General features: G+C 40.6%; 1 protein-coding gene across 2 annotated transcripts in view; it reads left to right on the top strand.

The window, feature by feature from the left end:
- Window positions 1-20,347, top strand: part of RXYLT1 (ribitol xylosyltransferase 1) — an 899,852-nt gene that overhangs the window by 612,773 nt on the left and 266,732 nt on the right. The window contains exons 1-2 of one of the 2 annotated variants that reach the window (XM_044088314.1): window positions 5,689-5,768; window positions 14,911-15,225. In XM_044088314.1, the coding sequence (XP_043944249.1) occupies window positions 5,698-5,768; window positions 14,911-15,225 (386 nt within the window). In that variant the 5' untranslated portion in view covers window positions 5,689-5,697. Of the gene's footprint in view, window positions 1-5,688; window positions 5,769-14,910; window positions 15,226-20,347 lie in introns of those variants that run through there. The other variant, XM_044088313.1, reaches the window with a different exon arrangement.

Below are 20,347 nucleotides of genomic sequence, written 5' to 3'. Positions count from 1 at the left end.
GCTCCAATTGCGTATGCCTCTGGGCTACTTCTCTCCTTTTAAGTGAAGGCGTACACCGACCAGCCATCCGGACCTGTAGTTCCTCCACCCGATCTTGTTCTCTGGCAAGTGTTAACATAAGAATAGACAGATCCGTGGCTTTGGCACCCAATAAACATTTGAGTCTCCAGTGCCAAACCTGCATACAATTCTGTGTTCAGGGCAGGAAGAGGGCATTCAGGTTGTACACATTCCAAAATTGTATAGGGAAGAGAGGTGTGAACCTGCAGTGTGCTGTTCTTCTTGTGCTGAACTTTCTCAGTTTCTTGAGGACATACCAGTTGGAGAAATACTTCATCAAATCCCACCCCTCTGGAGGAAAAGACTGACTCAGTATTGTAAATTCTGGCAATAACTCCTCTTTTGGTAGGAAAGCCAATGCCACAAGACACCTCACTGACAGCTGGAACTCATATTTGGTATTTTAGAGCTGAACTTTCCTCCAGATATTCTGGCCAAAGTGGAACATGCAATCCTTAGCTGTTGCACCATTTATATTAGACTTAATACTCTTCACAGGTGCTATTTCAAAATCTGACAGCACATACCTTAGGCAGGTCTCAAAGCCATGCTCAGCAAGCAGCTGGAACACACAGTGCCACAGATAGTTGTATGCCTTTAAAAATTTCTTACTCATGAGACAATACAGTAATGGCACAGATTTGCTGTAGCCACCATGTTTCCTGAGTCTATGTATAATGTACTGCTGATGCCAGATGATACCCTTATAAAAGAATGTGCCGTCCATTAGCCAAATAGTAGCCCTGCTGAGGTCATACAGGTTGTTTACAGTCGTAAGTACTATGACTACATTATCTGTGCTTCATCCACCATTCTCTTTTCAATGAATACCCCCGTTTTTGTGGGAAACTGGTTTACATCATTATCCTGCAGTTGCATGGTGGGGTTACTGCCAGACCTGTTATCCTTTCTCCTTACCCTCCCCACTTGTTGTAAAAGAGCTGTTTGGGAGGGGAGATTAGGGATTATATCAATGGCCGTTGATGCTAGGGCATCATCAACTAGCAGACATGGAGTGTCCCAGGAGACCTCCGCTCTATGTCTTAGTTCTGAATACAGCTTGCATGTTTCTATCTCGGTGGGATCGCCCACATGGTTGTGCTGTACTGTTTTAAGTAATTCTTCCCCAATACCTCAAGTTATTGCGACTGCCCTACCTTTGCATTTTTGTGCAGCTTTCCACTTGCAACACCAGTAGTTTTTCTTCTTTAACGCTCTTTCCAAATTCATTACATATCCCTCGAGTAACAGCACTGGTTTTCCCATCTGTGAAACTGTAGTTTCATAAATTGTGCCTAATCTTCCTGAGGGATTCCACATCAGCCATTTTTCTTGCTGTGTTGTGTACACCTAGCTGAAGCTGCTACTCAGTGGTAATACAGAGGTCATACGGAAGGTGTGGATTTCAGTTATATGGTCTGCGAGTTAGTGACATTTCGTTTTATATGTATTTTTGACTTTACAGTCTCGAGGTACTGAAATTCGATATTTCGGTATCTCAATCTTGTAAAGTGAATGCATATATAAATGCATATATATATATATATATATATATGTGTGTGTGTGTATATATATATATGCATACACACACACACACACAGTGTGAGTATATGTATGTATATATATGTGTGCATGTGTATGTGTTTTTTTTTTGTGTACATGTATATATGTATAATATGGGTTAAATTTAAAAGGTTGAGCATTTGCTATGTGGGACCTTAATCTTGGAAGTTTATACAGTCAGTCTCAGGGTTACGAACATCCGACATGCGGACAGCCCATAGATATGAACGGGCTGCCGCAGTGTCAGGAAAAAAAAAACATCAAAATAAATAAATAAATAAGAAATTATCTTACTGTTATTTGGAGAAATAAGCTGTTCTTTCCTTTTTCTCCATTTTCTTCCTTCATAAAGCTGTTTGCACATCTTGTTAAAGCAGTTACTTCCTTGTTCACGGAGATGAAGTGATCCGATTGGCTAAGGGTATCTCGGTTTTTATGATCTGATTGGCTGTTTTCTTCAGTACAGTTTTGAAGCAGTTACTGTACTGTTTTGTAGAATGGGCAAATGCCATTGCAGCTCACTGAGGTGTAGGTGACAGCAAGAGGTCGGACAGAGGTCTGAAAGTGCAGGAAAGAGTGGAAAACATTTGTGGGTAATGCCTGCAGTAATAAAATGTGAAGTGAAGCTTTTTTTTTTTTTTTTTGGAACATTCTACTGTACTATACTGTACTTTATTGCATTTTATGTACTATTATGTGTGTAAAAAAAAAAAAAAAAAAGGAATGTCTTTTAGAATACTGCTCTGAATCAGCTGAATTGAAATGTTAATATTAGGTATAGACAGTGGTAGTATCAACCAGTCAGACTTGAGAAGTGTCTAGCTGCAGACTCCAGTACTGTATGTGTAACCTGTGGAGGTCCACTTTAGTACTGTACCGTACCGTACTGCAGCCAGACACTTTTGTGAACTTCCACGTTGATGACATCGCGACCCATGCCTCCAAAACGTAAATCCAATGCATGTGCTGGTGATGTGTCAAAGAAATGAAAAGCAATCGCCCTGGAAAGTAAAGTGGGCATAAAGAGATACAAGAAAGGTGAAGCACCATCTGCCATTGGAAAGGCATTAGGCTATTGCCAGTCAATGATAGGAACAATTTTAAAAGACAAAGAAAGAATAATGAATTATGTGAAAGGCCATACCCCTATGAAAACTATTATTATTACAAAACCGAGTGATTTAATTTTTGAGATGGAAAGGTTATTGCTAATTTGGATCGAAGACAAAAATCAGAGGAATATCCCCATTAGCCTTTCATTAGTGCAAAAAAAGGCTAGAAGCCTTTTCAATGATTTAAAAGCTGCTCGAGCAGCAAGTGCAGGCGGGTGTGACAAAGAATTTATTGCTTTAAAATGAAGACTAATTTGCATAACATTAAAACTCAAGGTGAAGCTGCGAGTGCAGATGTAAGTACTGCAAGGGAGTTTCCTAAAATGTTGGAAAATATTATTGAAGATGGAGGTTATTTGCCAGACCAAATGTTTAATGTAGGCAAGACTCGCTTATTTTGGAAGAAAATGTCTGAAAGGACTTGCATTTCAAAAACTAAAAAGTGCAGCAGGTCATAAGGCAGCAAAAGACAGGCTAATGTTATTGTTTGGGGGGTAATGCTTCCAGTGATTTTAAGTTGAAGCCTTTGCTTGTGTATCTCTCCTTAAATCCGAGGGCACCACAGCATGTCATTAAGGCATCTCTTCCTGTTATTTGGAAGGCATATGCAAAGGCTTGAGTTACAGTTGCCATCTTTGAAGATTGGTTCTTGAACCATTTTGTTCCTGCTGTTCAAAGGTATTGCCTGGCCAAAAGCATTCCATTCAAAGTTCTTCTTGTGTTTGACAATGCACCTGGGCATCCAAACAGTTTAGATGACTTACACTCGAATGTAAAGGTTGTATTTTTATCCCCCAACACCACATTGCTACTTCAGCCAATGGATCAGGGAGTAATAACCTCATTTAAGGCCTATTATTTACGCCGGACCTTCTCACAAGCAGTTAGGGCTACCCAAGATAATATGATGACTTTGAGGGAGTTCTGGAAGAATTATAACATCTATGATGCTATCAAAAATGTTGCCGATTCTTGGGATGAAGTAAAGCAGTCAAATATGAAAGGAATGTGGAACAAATTGCGCTCACAATTTGTGCCTGATTTACAGACTTCTACAGATGATGACGTTGCTGAAGCCAGGCAAGCTGTGGCTAATATTGGTAATCAACTGCAGTTAGACTTCACTGACATGGATGTCATAGCTACTTGACTCCCATGACAAAGAGCTGACCAATGAAGACCTTATGGAACTGGAGCAGCAGACGATAGCATTTGAGGAAGAAAACAGGGACCTAGAAACTCAAAAATCAAAAAAGTTTTCCACAAAAGAGTTAGCTGAAGCCTTTTATCTCATTGAAGCAGGAATGGGAAAGGTAGAGGAGCAAGATCCTAATACATAGTGGTTCACCCATGTTTACCGTAAAGTTACTGAGGGCCTCAGCTGCTATAAGGCCATTTATGATGAGAAAAAGAAAAGCTCTGTACAAACCTCCCTTGATGCCTACCTCAAGAAATTGACTCCAGAAGTAAACACCCTCTCTCCAGCAGCAGAATCAAACCCTGACTCTGCACCACCAGGCCCATTCTCTCCAACAACAAATCCATCATTTTCTGCATCATCCAATCAATGAAGTTATCATAACGTTAACTCACAAATGAGTGTTAACCTTTACAGTAATTGTTATCCTTTTTCTTTTTTTTTTCCATTTAAACTGTTTTCAGAACTGTTTCTTTAATGGTTTTTTTTACAGTATGCACCACACTGTACTGTACAAGTGTACAGACATAGTTATTGTACTGTTACAGTGTTAGATTGTACTTACGGTATTACTATTGCTTTTACTGCAGTATATAGTATTATGTTTAAGATTTCTTTTAATTTGGAAGTGTTTCTAAAGTATCTTATATGCAAAGAAAAGTAAAATAAATACTAGACTGAGGCAAACATTTGACTAAGTGACATTTCTTATGAACCGTATGTATGTGTTTCGACTTGCATACAAATTTCACTTAAGGACAGACAAAAAAACGGATCTCGTCCTTAACCCAGGGACTGCCTGTAATATAGAGTCCATGGATTTTTAAAGTGTGCATTTGTGTGTGTGGAGAATTTATGGGGTGGGTGTTTGTGAGTTCAATTGCATATGGGTTAGATAAGGGGATAGTGTTGAGAGTTTTGGGTGTGTGCATGAATTTTAGAATTGGAGTGGGTATTAAGTGAGGTGATAGCACTGTTTTATTTGTGCGTATTTGTGTTTTGTATGCATTCTGTATCTGAGATGTGATGTGCACTGGTAGTGTTATGGTTAGGGTTTTTCTAAGGTTGTATGTAGGAGCAGAACTAAGGTTAGAAGGTGTTTGGTGAAACAGGAAGGGGCAAACCCCCCTTGCCTACTGCATTATCTGCTAACCTTAACCGTGCCCCAAATGAAAAAAATGAATTGAAAAAGCATTTAATTGAATCATATTTCATAGAAAAGTTCATATACCTCAAATACTCCTCAAAAAGTTTTCTTGGGGGGGGGGCAAGTACACTCCCTGTGTGGGGTGTTTTGTCTTCCACAGCCCCTTTCTTAAATATACTAACTCCAGAGAAAACACCACACATCTTGAATTACTGCTGGTGCACAAACCCAGACTTCTAGAGACTGGAGTACAACAGGAGGGTAGGCATTAGCAATGTACAAATGCCCGCTGGACTAATTGGCCTTCTATTTCCTACAGTCCTAAAATCCTAAACCACACCAGCAGTGATTGTCTATTGTATACCCTTCAACAGTTTTCTGTGAATTGTGATGCTGCCAAACATACCTTCAGTGAAATGTATTTTCAGTGAATTTGTTTCAGTCATTATGATTTGATGAAAAGGCAATTCAGTGAGCTGTCTTGTGCTTATATATGTATTGGGAGAGGGTGCGGGTGGCAAGCCCTCCCCTGCAAAATACAATTGCTTTTGTTTTAATTGTTTTTGATTGTATGTGTGGTTGATGTATTTTTATGATTTTTTTTTAGATTCACTGACATGAGTTCCATGATGAAAGATAATACACTCATGAACCTATACAGACGTACACTGCACCAAAGAATCTGGGAGTACAACAGTAGTACTTTTGCCTTTCTTAATATTACTTTTTTCTGAAGTACATCTCAAGTATTCAGTCATTAAATAAAAGAGTGTCGTGGTGAAAGAGAACACAGAACCAATAAAAGCTTCAGTAAAGAAACTCTCCTAGTTTCTTTTAACTTTTTTCCTTTCTTATTAAAGTGACATAAAAAAAATTTAACACAGCATTAGAAGCTCTGTTCTAAATTTGATTTATATGATGTCATTAATATATGGCGAGTATGTAGCATTAATAGTAAGCTGTCAGCAAAACTCCTTACTTTAAAAGTGTATGACAGTTTTCAAGTTAATGGTTTGACATCAACAAAATTGAAGACAAAAAAGAAAACTTTTTTGAATACTTTGCAGATATGGAATGTCTGTAGAGAACATTTTTTGTTTTTGTTGCTGATGGTGTATGTGTGCTGACCTATCCTTTTACCTAATTTCAAGTTGGCCTTTCCAATATAAAGAATTTCAAGTTGGCCTTTCCAATATAAAGAGCTTCACAAGTTAAACAGGTGACAGCACAATCTGTATGGAGTTACAAAGTTTGTTTTATTTTTGAGCCCATACTCCTGTTAAGAGATGCCAGGGCAACGTAAGGACTGTCTGCCATATGTTAAAATTGCTTTCAGTTACCACTAGGGAACATTCCCAGTGTATTTCACAAGTGTTGTGTAAAATTTCTGATCTTTGCACCATGACTTATGTTTACTGCATTTACTTCATTTTGCACTCACACACACACACACACACACACACACACACACACACACACACACACACACACACACACACACACACAGTCTCTATAGAAGAACCCGTTTTCAATTAGTACGTTTTGTTTCACTGTGATCAAGTAAAAACTACATCAAAAGTAAAAGTACAGTAGTTTTTTTAATAACGTATTTCAACTTCATATTATCTCCCCATTTCTTTCTTTCTCTCTCTCACACACGCACACGGGCACACACAAACACCCCCACACACACAAACACACACACACAGTATGGCCTCTGTTTGAGAGGGTACAGTAATTTGTTGAAATGATGGAAACTGTCTGAAAATATGCAAACTCATAATTTTAATGACATATTTCTGGTCATTTTATCAACAAAACACATAATTACATAATTTCAAGATCACGGAATTAACCAGTTACTCAGTGTTTGCTCGTGATGAAAAACACTTCACAGTATCTTATGATGGATTCCTGGCCAAGAGTGAGACAAAGTGTTAGCTGCAAGTGTTCTTTCAACTAGCCACATCAGCATTTATGACACACAGTAATATGTAAAGTTGATTAAGGCACGGGAGACACAGTAAGACGCAGACTTTTGTAAAAAAAGCAGGTCATTAGGACCCCGCAGGAGGCTGTAAGACACAAACCTCACCGTCCTCAACTATGTGAAATTTGATTAGTAGCCACCAAGTAAGAAACCATGGGAGATTTGAACAGTCAAGCAAGTAAGTGCATCTGTCCTTTTCAGAGCAAACAGAGAGCCACAGCAGCCTTTGAAGTGAGTGTGATTTGATTTAGGAACAGCTAAATAAGAAACTGCTGTGTGTGCGTAATGCCCCGGTTAGAGGGGCTGTCTGTTCAAGTGACTGCTCACCATCAAACCATGAACCGTTGGCAAGCAAGTGCCTTAAATCTCCACATCAGCTGCCAGGTTTCATTTGATTTTATTTTATTTTTTTGTTTAGTTTCGTAAATCAATGAGGATTACAGTCTGTCAGTCATCGAGTTTCGTAGTTGCATTGGTCAGTGTTAGTGGTGCGACAGGCAGCATATTTGAATGTGACGCAGACTGCTATATGTTCTGTTTCCACACCAGATAGATCAATTGCTGACACTGGTGTACAGTATGGGGGTGGGGAGGGAGTTGCTGCACTCCTTTGGATGGGATGCCTAGTAACTATGCACTTGTTGTCAGTTTGTTGTCCATTCCCTATTGCATATCACTGGTGTACCATTTTTTATTTTATTGCACCATAAGCAATTTATTCTTCAAGGGCAGCAGGCCAGCCACTGAATTTGTAAAGAAGCACCAAAATGCAAAGCTGTTTGCCAACAGCAGCCTCTTCATTAATTGCATTTATCTTTAATATGGAATTATTCAGATGACTTTTACTTCTGCAGAAATTGTATATATTGAATGGCATTGGTGGAATATGATGACAGCAGTTTGAGTGGCCTTTTGTGGTTGAAATGTTCTGAAATAGGCAGTTTTGCCATTATTGGTTCATATGTTTTGTTTCACTGCTTACAGGAAAAATGTTCAAAACTATACAAATGTTGCTATAGTAAAGATGGAATATGATTCAATATTAGGAATATTAATCAAAGAACACGTGCATTTATTTATGTATGCATGATTGAAAAATGTGTGCAGGGGCCTATGCTTTTAAAACCGCTGAAAGGTACACTTAATCTGCCATTAGCAGATGCATTTTCTGTGAATGTGGATTTCAATGCAGTTTCAATGAATGTGAGTTGCAAGAACAGAGAAATTTACTCTCTCTCGTGCTAAGTCTCCTTTCATTATGAGACTGTTGTTTTGTTTCTCCAATGGCTGTTAGTGTCTGTGCTGTAATATTTGAAATAAGTTTTAAATTAAATCTAAATATCTGTAATCATTTTGAAAGTAAAGAAAAATATTGTATGCACACTGACAGTTCTGAACAGTGTTTTTGGAAACTGGAGAGAAAGAGCCAAGTAATGGAACACTGGAGTAGCTGCATGGGGTGAGGGCCCAATCGCCTAGGGCCTCCATCATGATCCAGCTCTGCTTGCAGTTGTTGTAATTGGGTAGTAGAATTAGCTGCAGTCACTAAATATTCCATCTGTTATAAGCTGCCCAAGCAAGTTAACCAAGTATATTTGGTATCCATGCAGGTGTGATTAATTGCTGGTATAAAGTATCTAAGCAATAGCTAAGGAGCTGAACGTTTGTCGTGCCTTCCTTTCCTCATTTCCTAGGACTATGCATGTTAATCTTCCTCATGGATGGTTTCTGATACAGAACATATACCATTTATATTTCTGTTCTCTGAACTACCTATATCATTTCTGTTGTTGCCCTAATGATGCTTTCAGAACTATACTCAGTACTGCACATCCGAGTTTTCCAGCTGTATATAATGAGGAATTTTAGTTATTAATTATATTTTTATGCTAGAGGTTCTTCTTCCTTTGCACCCCACAGATTTACTAAATTTCTTTGCTGCAGATTCATCACACCAATTTCTTATTTCTGTGATATTTGATATGATTACTTCAACAAGAACTTTCCAGTTTTGTTGCTGCTTTTATCCTCTCCCTCCAAGTATATATTCTTTCACGGGTTTCTGCTTCCCATAATCATTGTTCTGCATTTTTGCATTGAATTTAAAACACCTTATTTCAGACCCTTCTTCAAACTACCTAACTGTCGTCCTTTCTACAGCTACATTTGAAGCAGTCATCTTGCAGTCAGTAAGGATGCAAACTTCTCTTTCCACATCTCCTGCAAGATTGCTTGTCAGAATATGAAAGGACCAGGCCTGGCATTGACTCCTTACATTACGTTCATAGGTTCATAGATGTGTACTAGGCTAATGGCCCTGGAGCCTTTACAAGCCTAGCCCATGGAAGTGCCCTGGCATTGTGCCACCCGACATCAGTTCCCAGTGCATCCATCAAGTAGAGCCACTGGAGTGATCCCCAGGGTGAACTTTCTGTTTTCCCATCCACTCATCAAGATTTCTCTTGAAGAGGGCCAGTGAGTTTCTCTGCTTGACATGTATGGGAAGTCTATTCCATAGCATGGGCAGTCTCTGGGTTATGAACCTGTCCCTCCAGCATGTTCTGTTGATTATGGTAATGAGATTGAGGTCTCTGGAGCATCTGGTATGGAGGGATTGGGATTTCTTTAGATGTAGCATTTCTAACAGAGCTGGGTCAGACATGGCTTTGTAAGTCAATCAGAGATTGCCTCTTAGTAGATGATATGAGATGGAGAATAGCTGGAGTTTTTTGAGTCTGTCCATGTAGGACGTGTTTAAGGCCTAGGATCCTCTTCATGAGGTACTTTTGTGGCCTCTCCAGCTGTTGCAGTTGTCTAGTGAGGTACATGCCAAATGGGGCATTATACTGTATGATTGGTCTAATGAGGGGAGAGTAGAGAGAAATGATGACCTCTTTCTTCCTGGATGCAAAATCCTTGGTAATGAGATGTGCCATATAGAAGGACTTTCTGACCACAGTGGCAATGTGGTGGTTGAAGGAGAGGTTGCTGTCAGCCTCTGTCCCTAGATCTCTTATAACTCCTTCAATGGGCTCCCATCAATGTGGTAATTAGTGGGAGCTGAGTTTTTCCCAAAGGGGATGACTATGCATTTTTTGGCAGTAAGCTTAAGGCCATGGTTTTGACACCAGTAATTGGTCTCAGTGAGGCCTTTTTGTAGGATGTCTGCATCACTTGGGGAGTTAATGGCTGCCAGCTTGCAGTCGTCTGTGAACTTGGTCAGCCAGAGTCCCTCCGTGTTGGCCTGGACTTCTGAGAAGTAAATGCCAAACAGGAGAGGACCCAGGACTATCCCTGTGGGATTCCACTTGTGACTGGTTGGCAGTCTGACTTGGAGTCTGCTACTTTCACACTGTGGGTTCTATCTGTGAGCCAATTTGCAACCCACCTAATGATATAGGGGGTTGATGCTTAGTTTGGTAAGTTTATCAATAATTCCTGAGTGAGGAATGGTATCAAAGGTCTTAACCAGATCGAGGTAGGCTGTATGAACTGCCTTACCCTCATCCACAGCTCTGGTGACAGACTCAAAGAAGTCAACCAGGTTGAGCAGGCATGATCTACCGTTCAAAAAAACAAATTGCATGGGATCTAGAGTTTCGAGATTCCCTATATCCTTGTTAATTAGGTCCATGATGATGCGCTCCATAGCCTTACATGTCAGACTCATTAGGCTAATGGGGCGATAATTTCCAGGGTCTGTAGTCGCTCCTCCTTTATGGAGAGGGATAACTGCAGCACTGCGGCATTCGGAAGGGACAAGCCCTGAGGTGAGGCTGTGAGTGAACAGGGCACACTGATGTGGTTCCAGTTCACTTTGTAATTCATGTAGAACACAACCAGAGATATTGTCAGGTCCCATGGAAGCTGTATTCTTGGCCTTGGACAATGCAGCTTTAACCTGTGCTGTAGTAATCCTGGGTGCCTGTCATTTTTCCGGTATTGAGATTGGTCCTTTTGGGGGGGGGGTAAAGTTGGCACTGAATCTGTCGGCCAGTATGTTGGCAATATCTGTTGGCTCAGTATAGGAGATACCATTGTGTAGTAACTCAGAGCAAATTTGGGTATTGCCGTGGAGATTCTTGATATAACTATAGAAGGTTTTGTGGTGGTTGTTTTTGTCTGCCTCAATTCTGCCTTCATAGCTGGCTTTTGGAGATTTTGATGAGGGATCTCAACTTTTTGTTGAGGCTAATAAGGGAATTTTTCCAGTCTTGGGACTTTACCTTTTTCTGCAACAGTTTCTTTCTTCTGTTGTAGAGTTTATTAATGGCAGGGGACCACCAGATTGGCTTCCTTTTTTTTGGAGGAGAGCATCTTGGTTCTGTTGTGTATGGCTAGTTCCATGCATTTATGTACATGTTCGTACAGTACATTGGTGTATGATTTGGCAGTCATGCATCTGGTTTCCATTGGCATGGGTGCCGTGAAGTTAGCCACCTCTGTTTTAGGAGTCCAAAGTCAGCTTTGGAGATATTTTTCATGGTGGCTACCTTTGTGGCGGGGTGTGGGTGAGATGTGGATTTCCATGGTGATTAGTTTGTGGTTGGATTTAACCAGGGAGGAATTGACTATTGGTGTAGAGCAACGGTTGCCCATGTTAGTAATAACCAGGTCAAGGATGTTGCTTCCTCTAGTGGGAGTAAGAATGAGCTAGTCCAGGGCATTGGAATTTATGAATTCCAGGAAGCATTGGGCCAGTGCATTGGTGCATGAGTAGTTTTCCCATTTGATGGAGGGGTAGTTTAAGTCACCTAGTATGAGAGTGTTGGATTGGATCTTAATAGTTTCCAGGGTACTTAGGAATATGGAGTGAGAGTCTTGGGACATGGTTGGGGACCTATAGCAGACTACGACCTGAATCGCTGTCTTACCCAATTTTAGTTGTACCTGGAATATCTCAGATGCTTTATGCTGGGCTACTAGTGTAGAGGTGTGCATATCCTTTATGAATATGGAGACACCACCACCTTTGAATCTTCGGTCCATGTTCTGGGGCCAAAAGGTGTGGAATGAGTTGTAGTTTGGTAATGCAGGGGTGTTTTTGCTGCTTTAAACCAGGTCTCCCTTATAGCACAAATGACAATGTTCTCCATTTTGAGGAGTGCTTCGAGCGAGTCCATCTTGAGATTTAGACTTTGTTGAGGAGCATGACCCTCAGATTGCATTTATTTATAGCTGTTATGAGTTATCATCCTGATACTTGACTGAACTACATTTTCTGTTGTTTTTTTTTTCTTGTATATAGTTATCTGGCCATTGTTTACACTTGCTAACATCCAAGGATCCACTCCTGTGTCTAATTTGTTTGCTTAATTTTTTTTTGTGGTACTGGATGCATTGCTTTGTTGAGTACGCTGGAGTTACCAAGTCTTTTCTGTTCTAATCTACTGGGTTGCTCTCTCAAAGAATCCCTATTAAATTTGTTTAATGTGCTGTTCCTGCAGACACTTTTTGCTGTCTTTGTTCCTGCACCTCCCACATTTCCAGGTAGTTTTCCTTCAGCAGTAATTATTGATGTTTCGCTGCAGCTGAGGACTGATTGATAGTTTCCAATGTTCATCCTGTTTCCTGGAGAAGCACATCTGCAGTTTTATGTTTATCCTCCTAGTTAATAAAATATTGATTAAGTGTATGTTTGGTTCTCTTCCTATGAACCCATCAAACCCTGTTTTCTTGCATATGTTGAACTGATTGAGTTTTTCCAGAAAATGTTACCTTGTGAAGAAGCTACAGTCAGCTCCCTTGTCTTCAGTATCATTACTGGCACGTTTCTGAAAATATTTTTTCTCTTCCTGTAGAAGCTACTAATAGCTACTAGGCAAAATTATTCATTAAACCACCTTACTTTTTCATTTTTTTCCCAATCCCTATTCCTGTGTATAAGCTTCACCATCTCTTAGATTTTTTTTGCTTTGTCTGTTCTCCATTCCTGAAGAAACGACTATCTGTTTAACTGTTCTACAAGTCCTGTTCTACTTGATATGTGGCAGTGTTTTCCTCCTTATTTATTTCCTTGTCCTTCTGAAGTGCTGCCCCCCATCTTTGAAGCAATCTTGCTCAAGAGCCCCAGTGTTTCCCTTTCTTTTAGATTGGTGTGCTACTTTCACACGTATGTGAAGGCAGTTTGTATGTATCTTGTTGTTTCACCTCACTTTCAAGCATGTTCATTAGACTTTTTTGAGTGGGGAGTACTGCCCTGTTTTGATAAAATATGCCCAGTTGAAGTGAAAACCCTCTGATCTAGTGTTGTCTGTTTTCATCCATTCAAATGTGTGCTGTCAGACACCAACTTCAAAGCTTTATTGGATCCAGAGCTCTGACACCTCCCTTTCCATAATTCCATAGACTTTGCCTCATATGCCCATTTCGTTTGCCACTCGATCGGCACAGATGTGCGCAGAGCTCTCTGGCAGTGGGGTTATGCAATTTTTATTCTTACTGCTTCTCCTCTCCTAGCATGAGAGTTTTCTGTTGCACTAGTTCTTTCTTACCATTGTTGAAGTTTTTTATAGTTAGTTTAGACAATTTGTGTACTTAGGAACTTGGAGTAGTTTAGCTATTTTTCAAAGCTAAGGCCTTAGGCACTTTTTTCATATTAGGCTTATTAACATTAATATTTAAAAAGTATTGTGTTTGAACTTTTCTCTAGTTTGATTAAGTTGACTTTGAACTTGACAGTCAAATGCCTCAGGTCCTTGCCATGTTGGAATTGACTAAATTTTAAAAAAATGCTCGGAGTGTAGACACAAACTTCCACCACAGGACCCACACTTCAGATGTGTCTATTGCCTCAGTGCTGCACACCTTGATGTTGAATATCAGTCTTGTGCAGCCTGTAGTGCTAGGGCCCTTCAAACCATAAGGAACAAACTTGTTTTAAAGGGCCTCCTTCTGGCATAGGCAATGCTACCCCTTCACCTTCTTCCCCTTCTAAAGGAGAAACATCCAAATGAAAGGGATAAGACAAAGGCAGAGAGAAAGAAAAGGATGATAAAAACAAGAGAGTAAAAGTCTCCCTCTAAAGCTTCCAAGAAATACGCCCTGAAACAGGCAACCTCAGTTGATCCCAACCCCAAGGTTTGTAGAAGATTGGGTCTGACAGCCCCTTTGGGCCCAGTCTCCTCCGTGCACCAGTTACTCACCAAGATCAGTGAGTTCTAGACTTAGTCATCAATCTTAGGGACAGAGATATTCTCTGCCAACCACACTGGCATCTTCCACTCAATCATTAAGAAGTCTCATAGAACTCGACATTGATAGGATGATGAGCAAGTTCTTGGAGATGCAGATACAGCTTATGGTTATCCCAGTACTGTCCCCTGGGAAGGTATCTACTACTGACCAACTTACCACCCCTTATAGGAATCCATACCATCTCGCCCTTCGGGTTCAGTATTATTTGATACAACTGGAATGAATCCAGTCAACAAAGTGTAAATAAAAAAAATGTAGAATCATATATTTATACAAATATATATGTATGCATGTGTGTGTGTGCATGTGGTGTTAAATGAATGATGTACAAAACCACCAACCCCAAATGGGCAGTGCAATTCCTCTGTGTCCTGCTGTACTCTGTATGAAACGTTTTGACAGCTGTGCATTAGACAGTATTATAGAAGTCATGCGATTCTGATTCTGTACTGTAGCTGAGCGTTCAAATGTGATGTTTGCATTTCGCATATATTTGAAATTTTTATGTGTACATCCCTTTTAAAGAATTGTGATTTTTTTTTTTTTTTTTATATATATTTAGAACTCAGTTTTATTGACTGGGACAATAGATGGGCTCAAATTGCATGACTTTTAGTTTACTGACTATGTTGTTTGTTTGCAGCTTTTTCACTGGACCAGCTGTTGCCCCAGGACATATTTCTTTGTCTGCGGATTGTGTGGTATTGGTTCTGAATGGCAGAGAAGAAGGAAAGGTTGCTTATGCCACCAAGTGGCTGCAGTATGCAGAGACATTGATACAGACCCAGAAACTGCATCATGTAGCTGTTGTACTGCTGGGTAGTGAGCAGTGCGATAATGAATGGATCCAGCCCTATCTCAGGCGACAAGGAGGATTTGTGGATTTGCTGTTCTTAGTGTACGACAGTGCTTGGGTAAATGAAGAAGATATCTTTCAGTGGCCCCTTGGTGTAGCCACGTAAGTTATCATTAACATGTTTACTATAAATTAATAACTATTGTTTAATACCTGTATTGTGATGTACATTACTAGTTCTTAAATTTCTATTATACAAATTTTATATTAAATTCAACTGATAGACCATTACTGTTCTGTTATTATTGTATTTGTAATAAGATGTTAATATGACAACATTCAGTTCTAGGTGAGGCTATTTCTACCTTTGGCTTTTTGGTTTGAGATTCAGAAGGCATCATTGGTAGCAAACTATAAACAGCACATTGTATATAAGAAGTGCAGACTTTGGTCACTAAACATGCAAATTTGTATTTTTCTTTACAATCTTTTATTATCCACAGTGTGGAGGTGTGTTCAAAGTCAAACTCTAGAGCCATTTATTAAATAAATGACATCACTAACATACAAGACAGAAACATACCCAGACACAAAATGGTGTGAGTCAAGTCATTAGCTAAAATATTATAATGCAACTCCATGCCCTTTTGTGCCAGCACTCTTTGAAACTTGTAGCGACCATATCACCTTATTTTTTCCTGTATCAATACCAATGTATATTGTCATTATCAGTAGTTGTAGGGGTCCACAGTAGTGCATACCAGAAAAAGTTTATTGTAAGGTTGTTGAGCTAGGACCATGACAGTGTTTTTCTATTGTTTTTCTTGTGGCCCTGTTTCATTAGAAAGTCATGAGGTGTAGCATGTGACAAGGACCTGTAGTTAGTTAATTAATTGGTAATGCAAGTCTTAGGAGGTTTTAAGGGTCGAAGTGTATCTGAATGCATCAGCCTTCTGAGTGAATTATACCGCTGTCTTGTCTTGCACTGTAGTTTTCCTCCTTGTGGTACAGTATTCTGTACATATTTAATTTTAGGAATATCTTGCAGTACTGGCAGTTAACTCCATGTTAACAAACTGCATGTTCTCTCTATTGCCTCTTATAACATGAAGATATCAGATAACCCTTAATTCTAGATGCAAAAGGCTCCTTGATTTTCCCCAGTCAGTACTTGTCCTATTTTCTTTGATAAAATGCCATAAGAATAGGATCCCAAAGTGGTTAGTGGTTTCCCTTTGCAAGTTTGCAGGTTGTTTTAAGGTAGCACAAAAAATGTACAGTGTTGGAACCCTTTATCAGAAAGATTGTAAGCACAAGCACTTTAAATAATGTCAATGTACCTTTTGACTGTGTTATGAAGAGCAGCTGTTTTTAATAAGCTCATTCATGATGTTGGGTATATATCAGTCTGTAAAACTTGTCTTCTGTATTTCATAGTATTGCTTTGGTTTGTAAGGTTGTATATATATCAGTATTTTTATCCACTCAAGTTGTAGAGTATAACTCCTAGGGTCATTCAATCTCTTAAAATGCTGTGCACAAATCTCTGTAAATGGATGAAATATTTTAAATTCAGACATTTTTTTCACAATGCCAGTTTATCTTCCTCTTCAAGAAGCCTTGAGTTGCTGACAAAAAAAAATTAAAAATAATTTTTACCCTAAAATTACATTCTTTTTCCGTTGTCAGCCACAGCTTAGGGGCATAACATTTCCGTTTTGTTTCTAGGAGCAGAGTTTGGGAACCTACACATTTAAAAGCTATGTCTTTGCTGTGTTTGTTTAAAACTTAGTATATTAGATAAGCAAACAATGACTGCATAATAATTTGTGTTAGTGGAATGGAGTCAAAAACATTAAAAATCATGAATCATAAGCTTTGTTATTCAGTCTAGGTCTAGCATGGACAACATTATGTGGCTCAGCTTGTTTACACAGAGAATGTAGTTAATCACTGGTGACATAGCAGTGACCTCTGCCACATGTTGAAACTTACCCCTCCAACTGGAATGCAGCGCATAAACAATATATACTCCCAGTATGAAGTACAGGAATACTTGCCGAGTGTTATCCTCCCATTCTCTCCTAATGTATATGGTAATACTTTTGATCTAAGAGTCCTTCGACCTCCCTTAATGTCAAATGTAATTAGTGCCCAATGTTCAGTATTCCATTTCCAATATTGTGAAGTAAAATGCTCATTGTCCATGGAATCTCTCTACAACCATTTTAATTTTGACTGGATTGTTATTTTTGTCCAGGTTAGAGTGCCTGTTCTCCAAGGATGCTTGCCCTCCTCCTCTAATGTTGAGACACTTGTTCAACATCCATTTGTAATGCAGATAGTTGTAGACTGAAACACTCAACTGTGCCATGCCTAAACATGGTGCACCCGTCAACTGTGTTTCAAGAGGCCTTCTGTATTGGTACGTAGATTTATAGTTTCATAGCTTTATGTTAGGCTAATAACCACCAGGGTGATGTCCTTCAAGGATGCATCTGCAGTCATAACAAATGGGTTGTCCTGCCTCAGGCAGCCCTTCGGTCGGCCGGATTCCAAAGTCTGGGTCTGGCCTCGGCTGATGTCGCACTTCACCCGACGTCATAGCTGCTGGGGTATAAAGGCATCAGCCGACGCCATTTTCCTCAGTCTTTCTTGCCGCGCGGTGCCCGAAGCAGAAGCTGTTCGCAAGTGCCGGTCGGTCAGATCCAGAGATTTCAGCGTACCGAAGACTTCTAAAAAGCTAAGTACCCCGTTGGGGACTCTTTCTTGCCTCAGCCGATTTCAGACAAAGTAAATAATTGTTTAACTTGTGGGAAACAAATACCTCATAAGGATTTCCACTCTTACTGCCTTCCTTGCTTAGGCCCAGACCACGACGTATCAGCTTGTTTAGCCTGTGCTTCCTTCAACCGACGGACTCTTAGACGTCGGTCGGAGTTTGCAGAAGAGTTTTTTGGCTCCACTTTTGCATATAAAATGCCGTCGGAGACCCCGACTACACATTTAGCTAAAAAACGCAAAGAAAGGACCGACACTCGCGGCCCGCGGTTTCGGCTGAAACCACGGTTAGGCCTACCGCGAGTGTCTCGGTTTCGGCTGAAACCGAGACCTCGGTTCACCCTTCGGCCGAAAGCATGCCTCCGATAACCGAGGCCACACAGGCCATGGCTGAGTCAGCTACAGAAATTCCTGCTGAAGTAGCAGGCACACAAGAGTTGTCTGACACTATTCCGTTGGGCATCTCTACTCCTGCACGTGGGGCAGCCAGACCCCCTGCTTCTATGTCTATCAAGGCCTTTTCCAGGGCTAAAGCAGCCAAACTTTCCAAGGCCTTACCTTCAAAAGCTCCCTCTCACAGGCCTACCTCAAGTTCCCAGATTCTCAGCCTTGCTGAGGACCTTATTTCTCTGATCAGGGGAACCCATCCTCACCCAGACAGGGCCTCACAACCCCCTCCTGAAAAGAGGCCTAGGACTGAACCCCCTGAACCTCTGTCCTCTGACTACTCCTCGGATGGTTCAGATGTATCGGACCATCAGGAAGGCCCGTACTCACCTTATGAGGATTCTGATGCAGAAGACTCCATTCCTTCTGCCTCACCTCCAGAAGAATTTTCTTTTGGGGAAACCCTACACTCAATGAGGGAACACTTCCAATGGCAGGGTCAGGATTTTTCTGATTCTAGGAAAAGGCTAAGGACTTTTTTACACTTACCACAGCATAGGCCTTTAGCCATTCCACCTGTACTATCAGTTGTTGATGATGCATACATGATGCCAGTACTGCCCCTGATTCTCTTCCCCCGGCCCCTGCAAAGCCTGACAGATACTACAGGGTCCCAGATTCTCACTACCACTTGTATAAGGCTCATGCTGCAGACCCAGAAACCATTTCTCAGGGCCCTAAAGGTGTTGCAGCTGCCTCTGCCAAAAACCCACTACCATCTGAAAGAGAATCTAGAGCATTAGAGAGATGGGGTAAAAAGGTTTATACATCTGCTACTCTTTCTGCCAGGGCTTTAAACTGTCAATTTCACATGATACAGTACCAGGAATTTTTGTTAGATCAGCTGAATAAAAAGCTGGCCTCTCCTGAACCTTTAGACCGTAAGTCCCTTCAGGATTTGGTACACAATTCTCAGCAGGTCAGTAATCATTTCTTAAAATGTGGCTATGATGCACTGGAGGCTTCATTTAGATCAGCTATGACTGGAGCAGTGATTCGAAGGCATGCCTGGTTAAAAGAACAATCCTTACCAGACCATGTTAAGTCTAAACTCCTGGATGCCCCTATGGAGAAACAAAGTTTGTTTGGCTCCCCTGCACAGGAGGTTCTAAAGAAAGTGGAAGAAAAAGCAAAATCTGTCCAAACAGTCAAGGATTTTTTGCAGGTCCAACCTCCGAGGTTTAGCAGAAGTTGGCCTTCAGAGAATTGGTCCTTTCCAGACACCTCCAGAGCACAGAGAGGCAGAAATAGACGCCCAAGAGGCAGAGGTCAATCTAGGGGTGCCTACAGGGGTCGTCAGTGGCAACCTGCCAACCAAAGAAGTGCCGCCACAGCTGCGACTGCAACCACTTCTACAGGACAGACACAATGACTTGGCTCTGATTCTGCCTACCAGGGAACAACTGGAAGCACCCTTGGGCGGAAAGCTAGCCTTATTCTCAAGAAATTGGCATTGTATTACAGGAGACAAATGGACTTTACAAACAATAGACAAGGGCTACAGGTTTCACTTCCACATTCTACCAAAAAAGAGAGGAATGCCAAACCTTCCACCAAGCCAGAAATCAGAGGCTCTAAAACAAATCATCAGTTTACTAAGGATGAGAGCAATAGAAAAGGTACCATCTATGGAACAAGGCCAAGGATTTTACTCCAGACTATTCCTTGTACCAAGAAAAGAAAATAAATGGAGGCCTATTCTCGATTTGTCCGCACTGAACACATACCTCATTGTTCCAAAATTCAAAATGCTGACCCTACAGCAACTTCTTCCCATGTTGGGCAAGGAGTCTTGGCTGGTGACTCTAGATCTCAAGGAGGCATACCTGCACATCCCTATATGACCAGATTGCAGAAGACACCTCAGATTTCTTGCAGGATCAGAGCATTAGCAATTCTCAGCATTGCCCTTTGGCTTATCTACTGCACCCAGAGTATTCACGAAATGCCTGGCATCAGTAATTGCTCATTGCAGGCTTCAGGGAATTCAAATCTACCCATACCTGGACGACTGCCTAATACAAGCAGACAACAAGACAAAATTAATAAAGGACTT

This window comes from Protopterus annectens, chromosome 11.part0 (genome assembly GCF_019279795.1).
Source record: "Protopterus annectens isolate FY-2018-M chromosome 11.part0, PAN1.0, whole genome shotgun sequence".
Taxonomy (NCBI): Eukaryota; Metazoa; Chordata; order Ceratodontiformes; family Protopteridae; genus Protopterus; species Protopterus annectens.
This window is presented reverse-complemented; position numbering and strand designations above follow the sequence as displayed.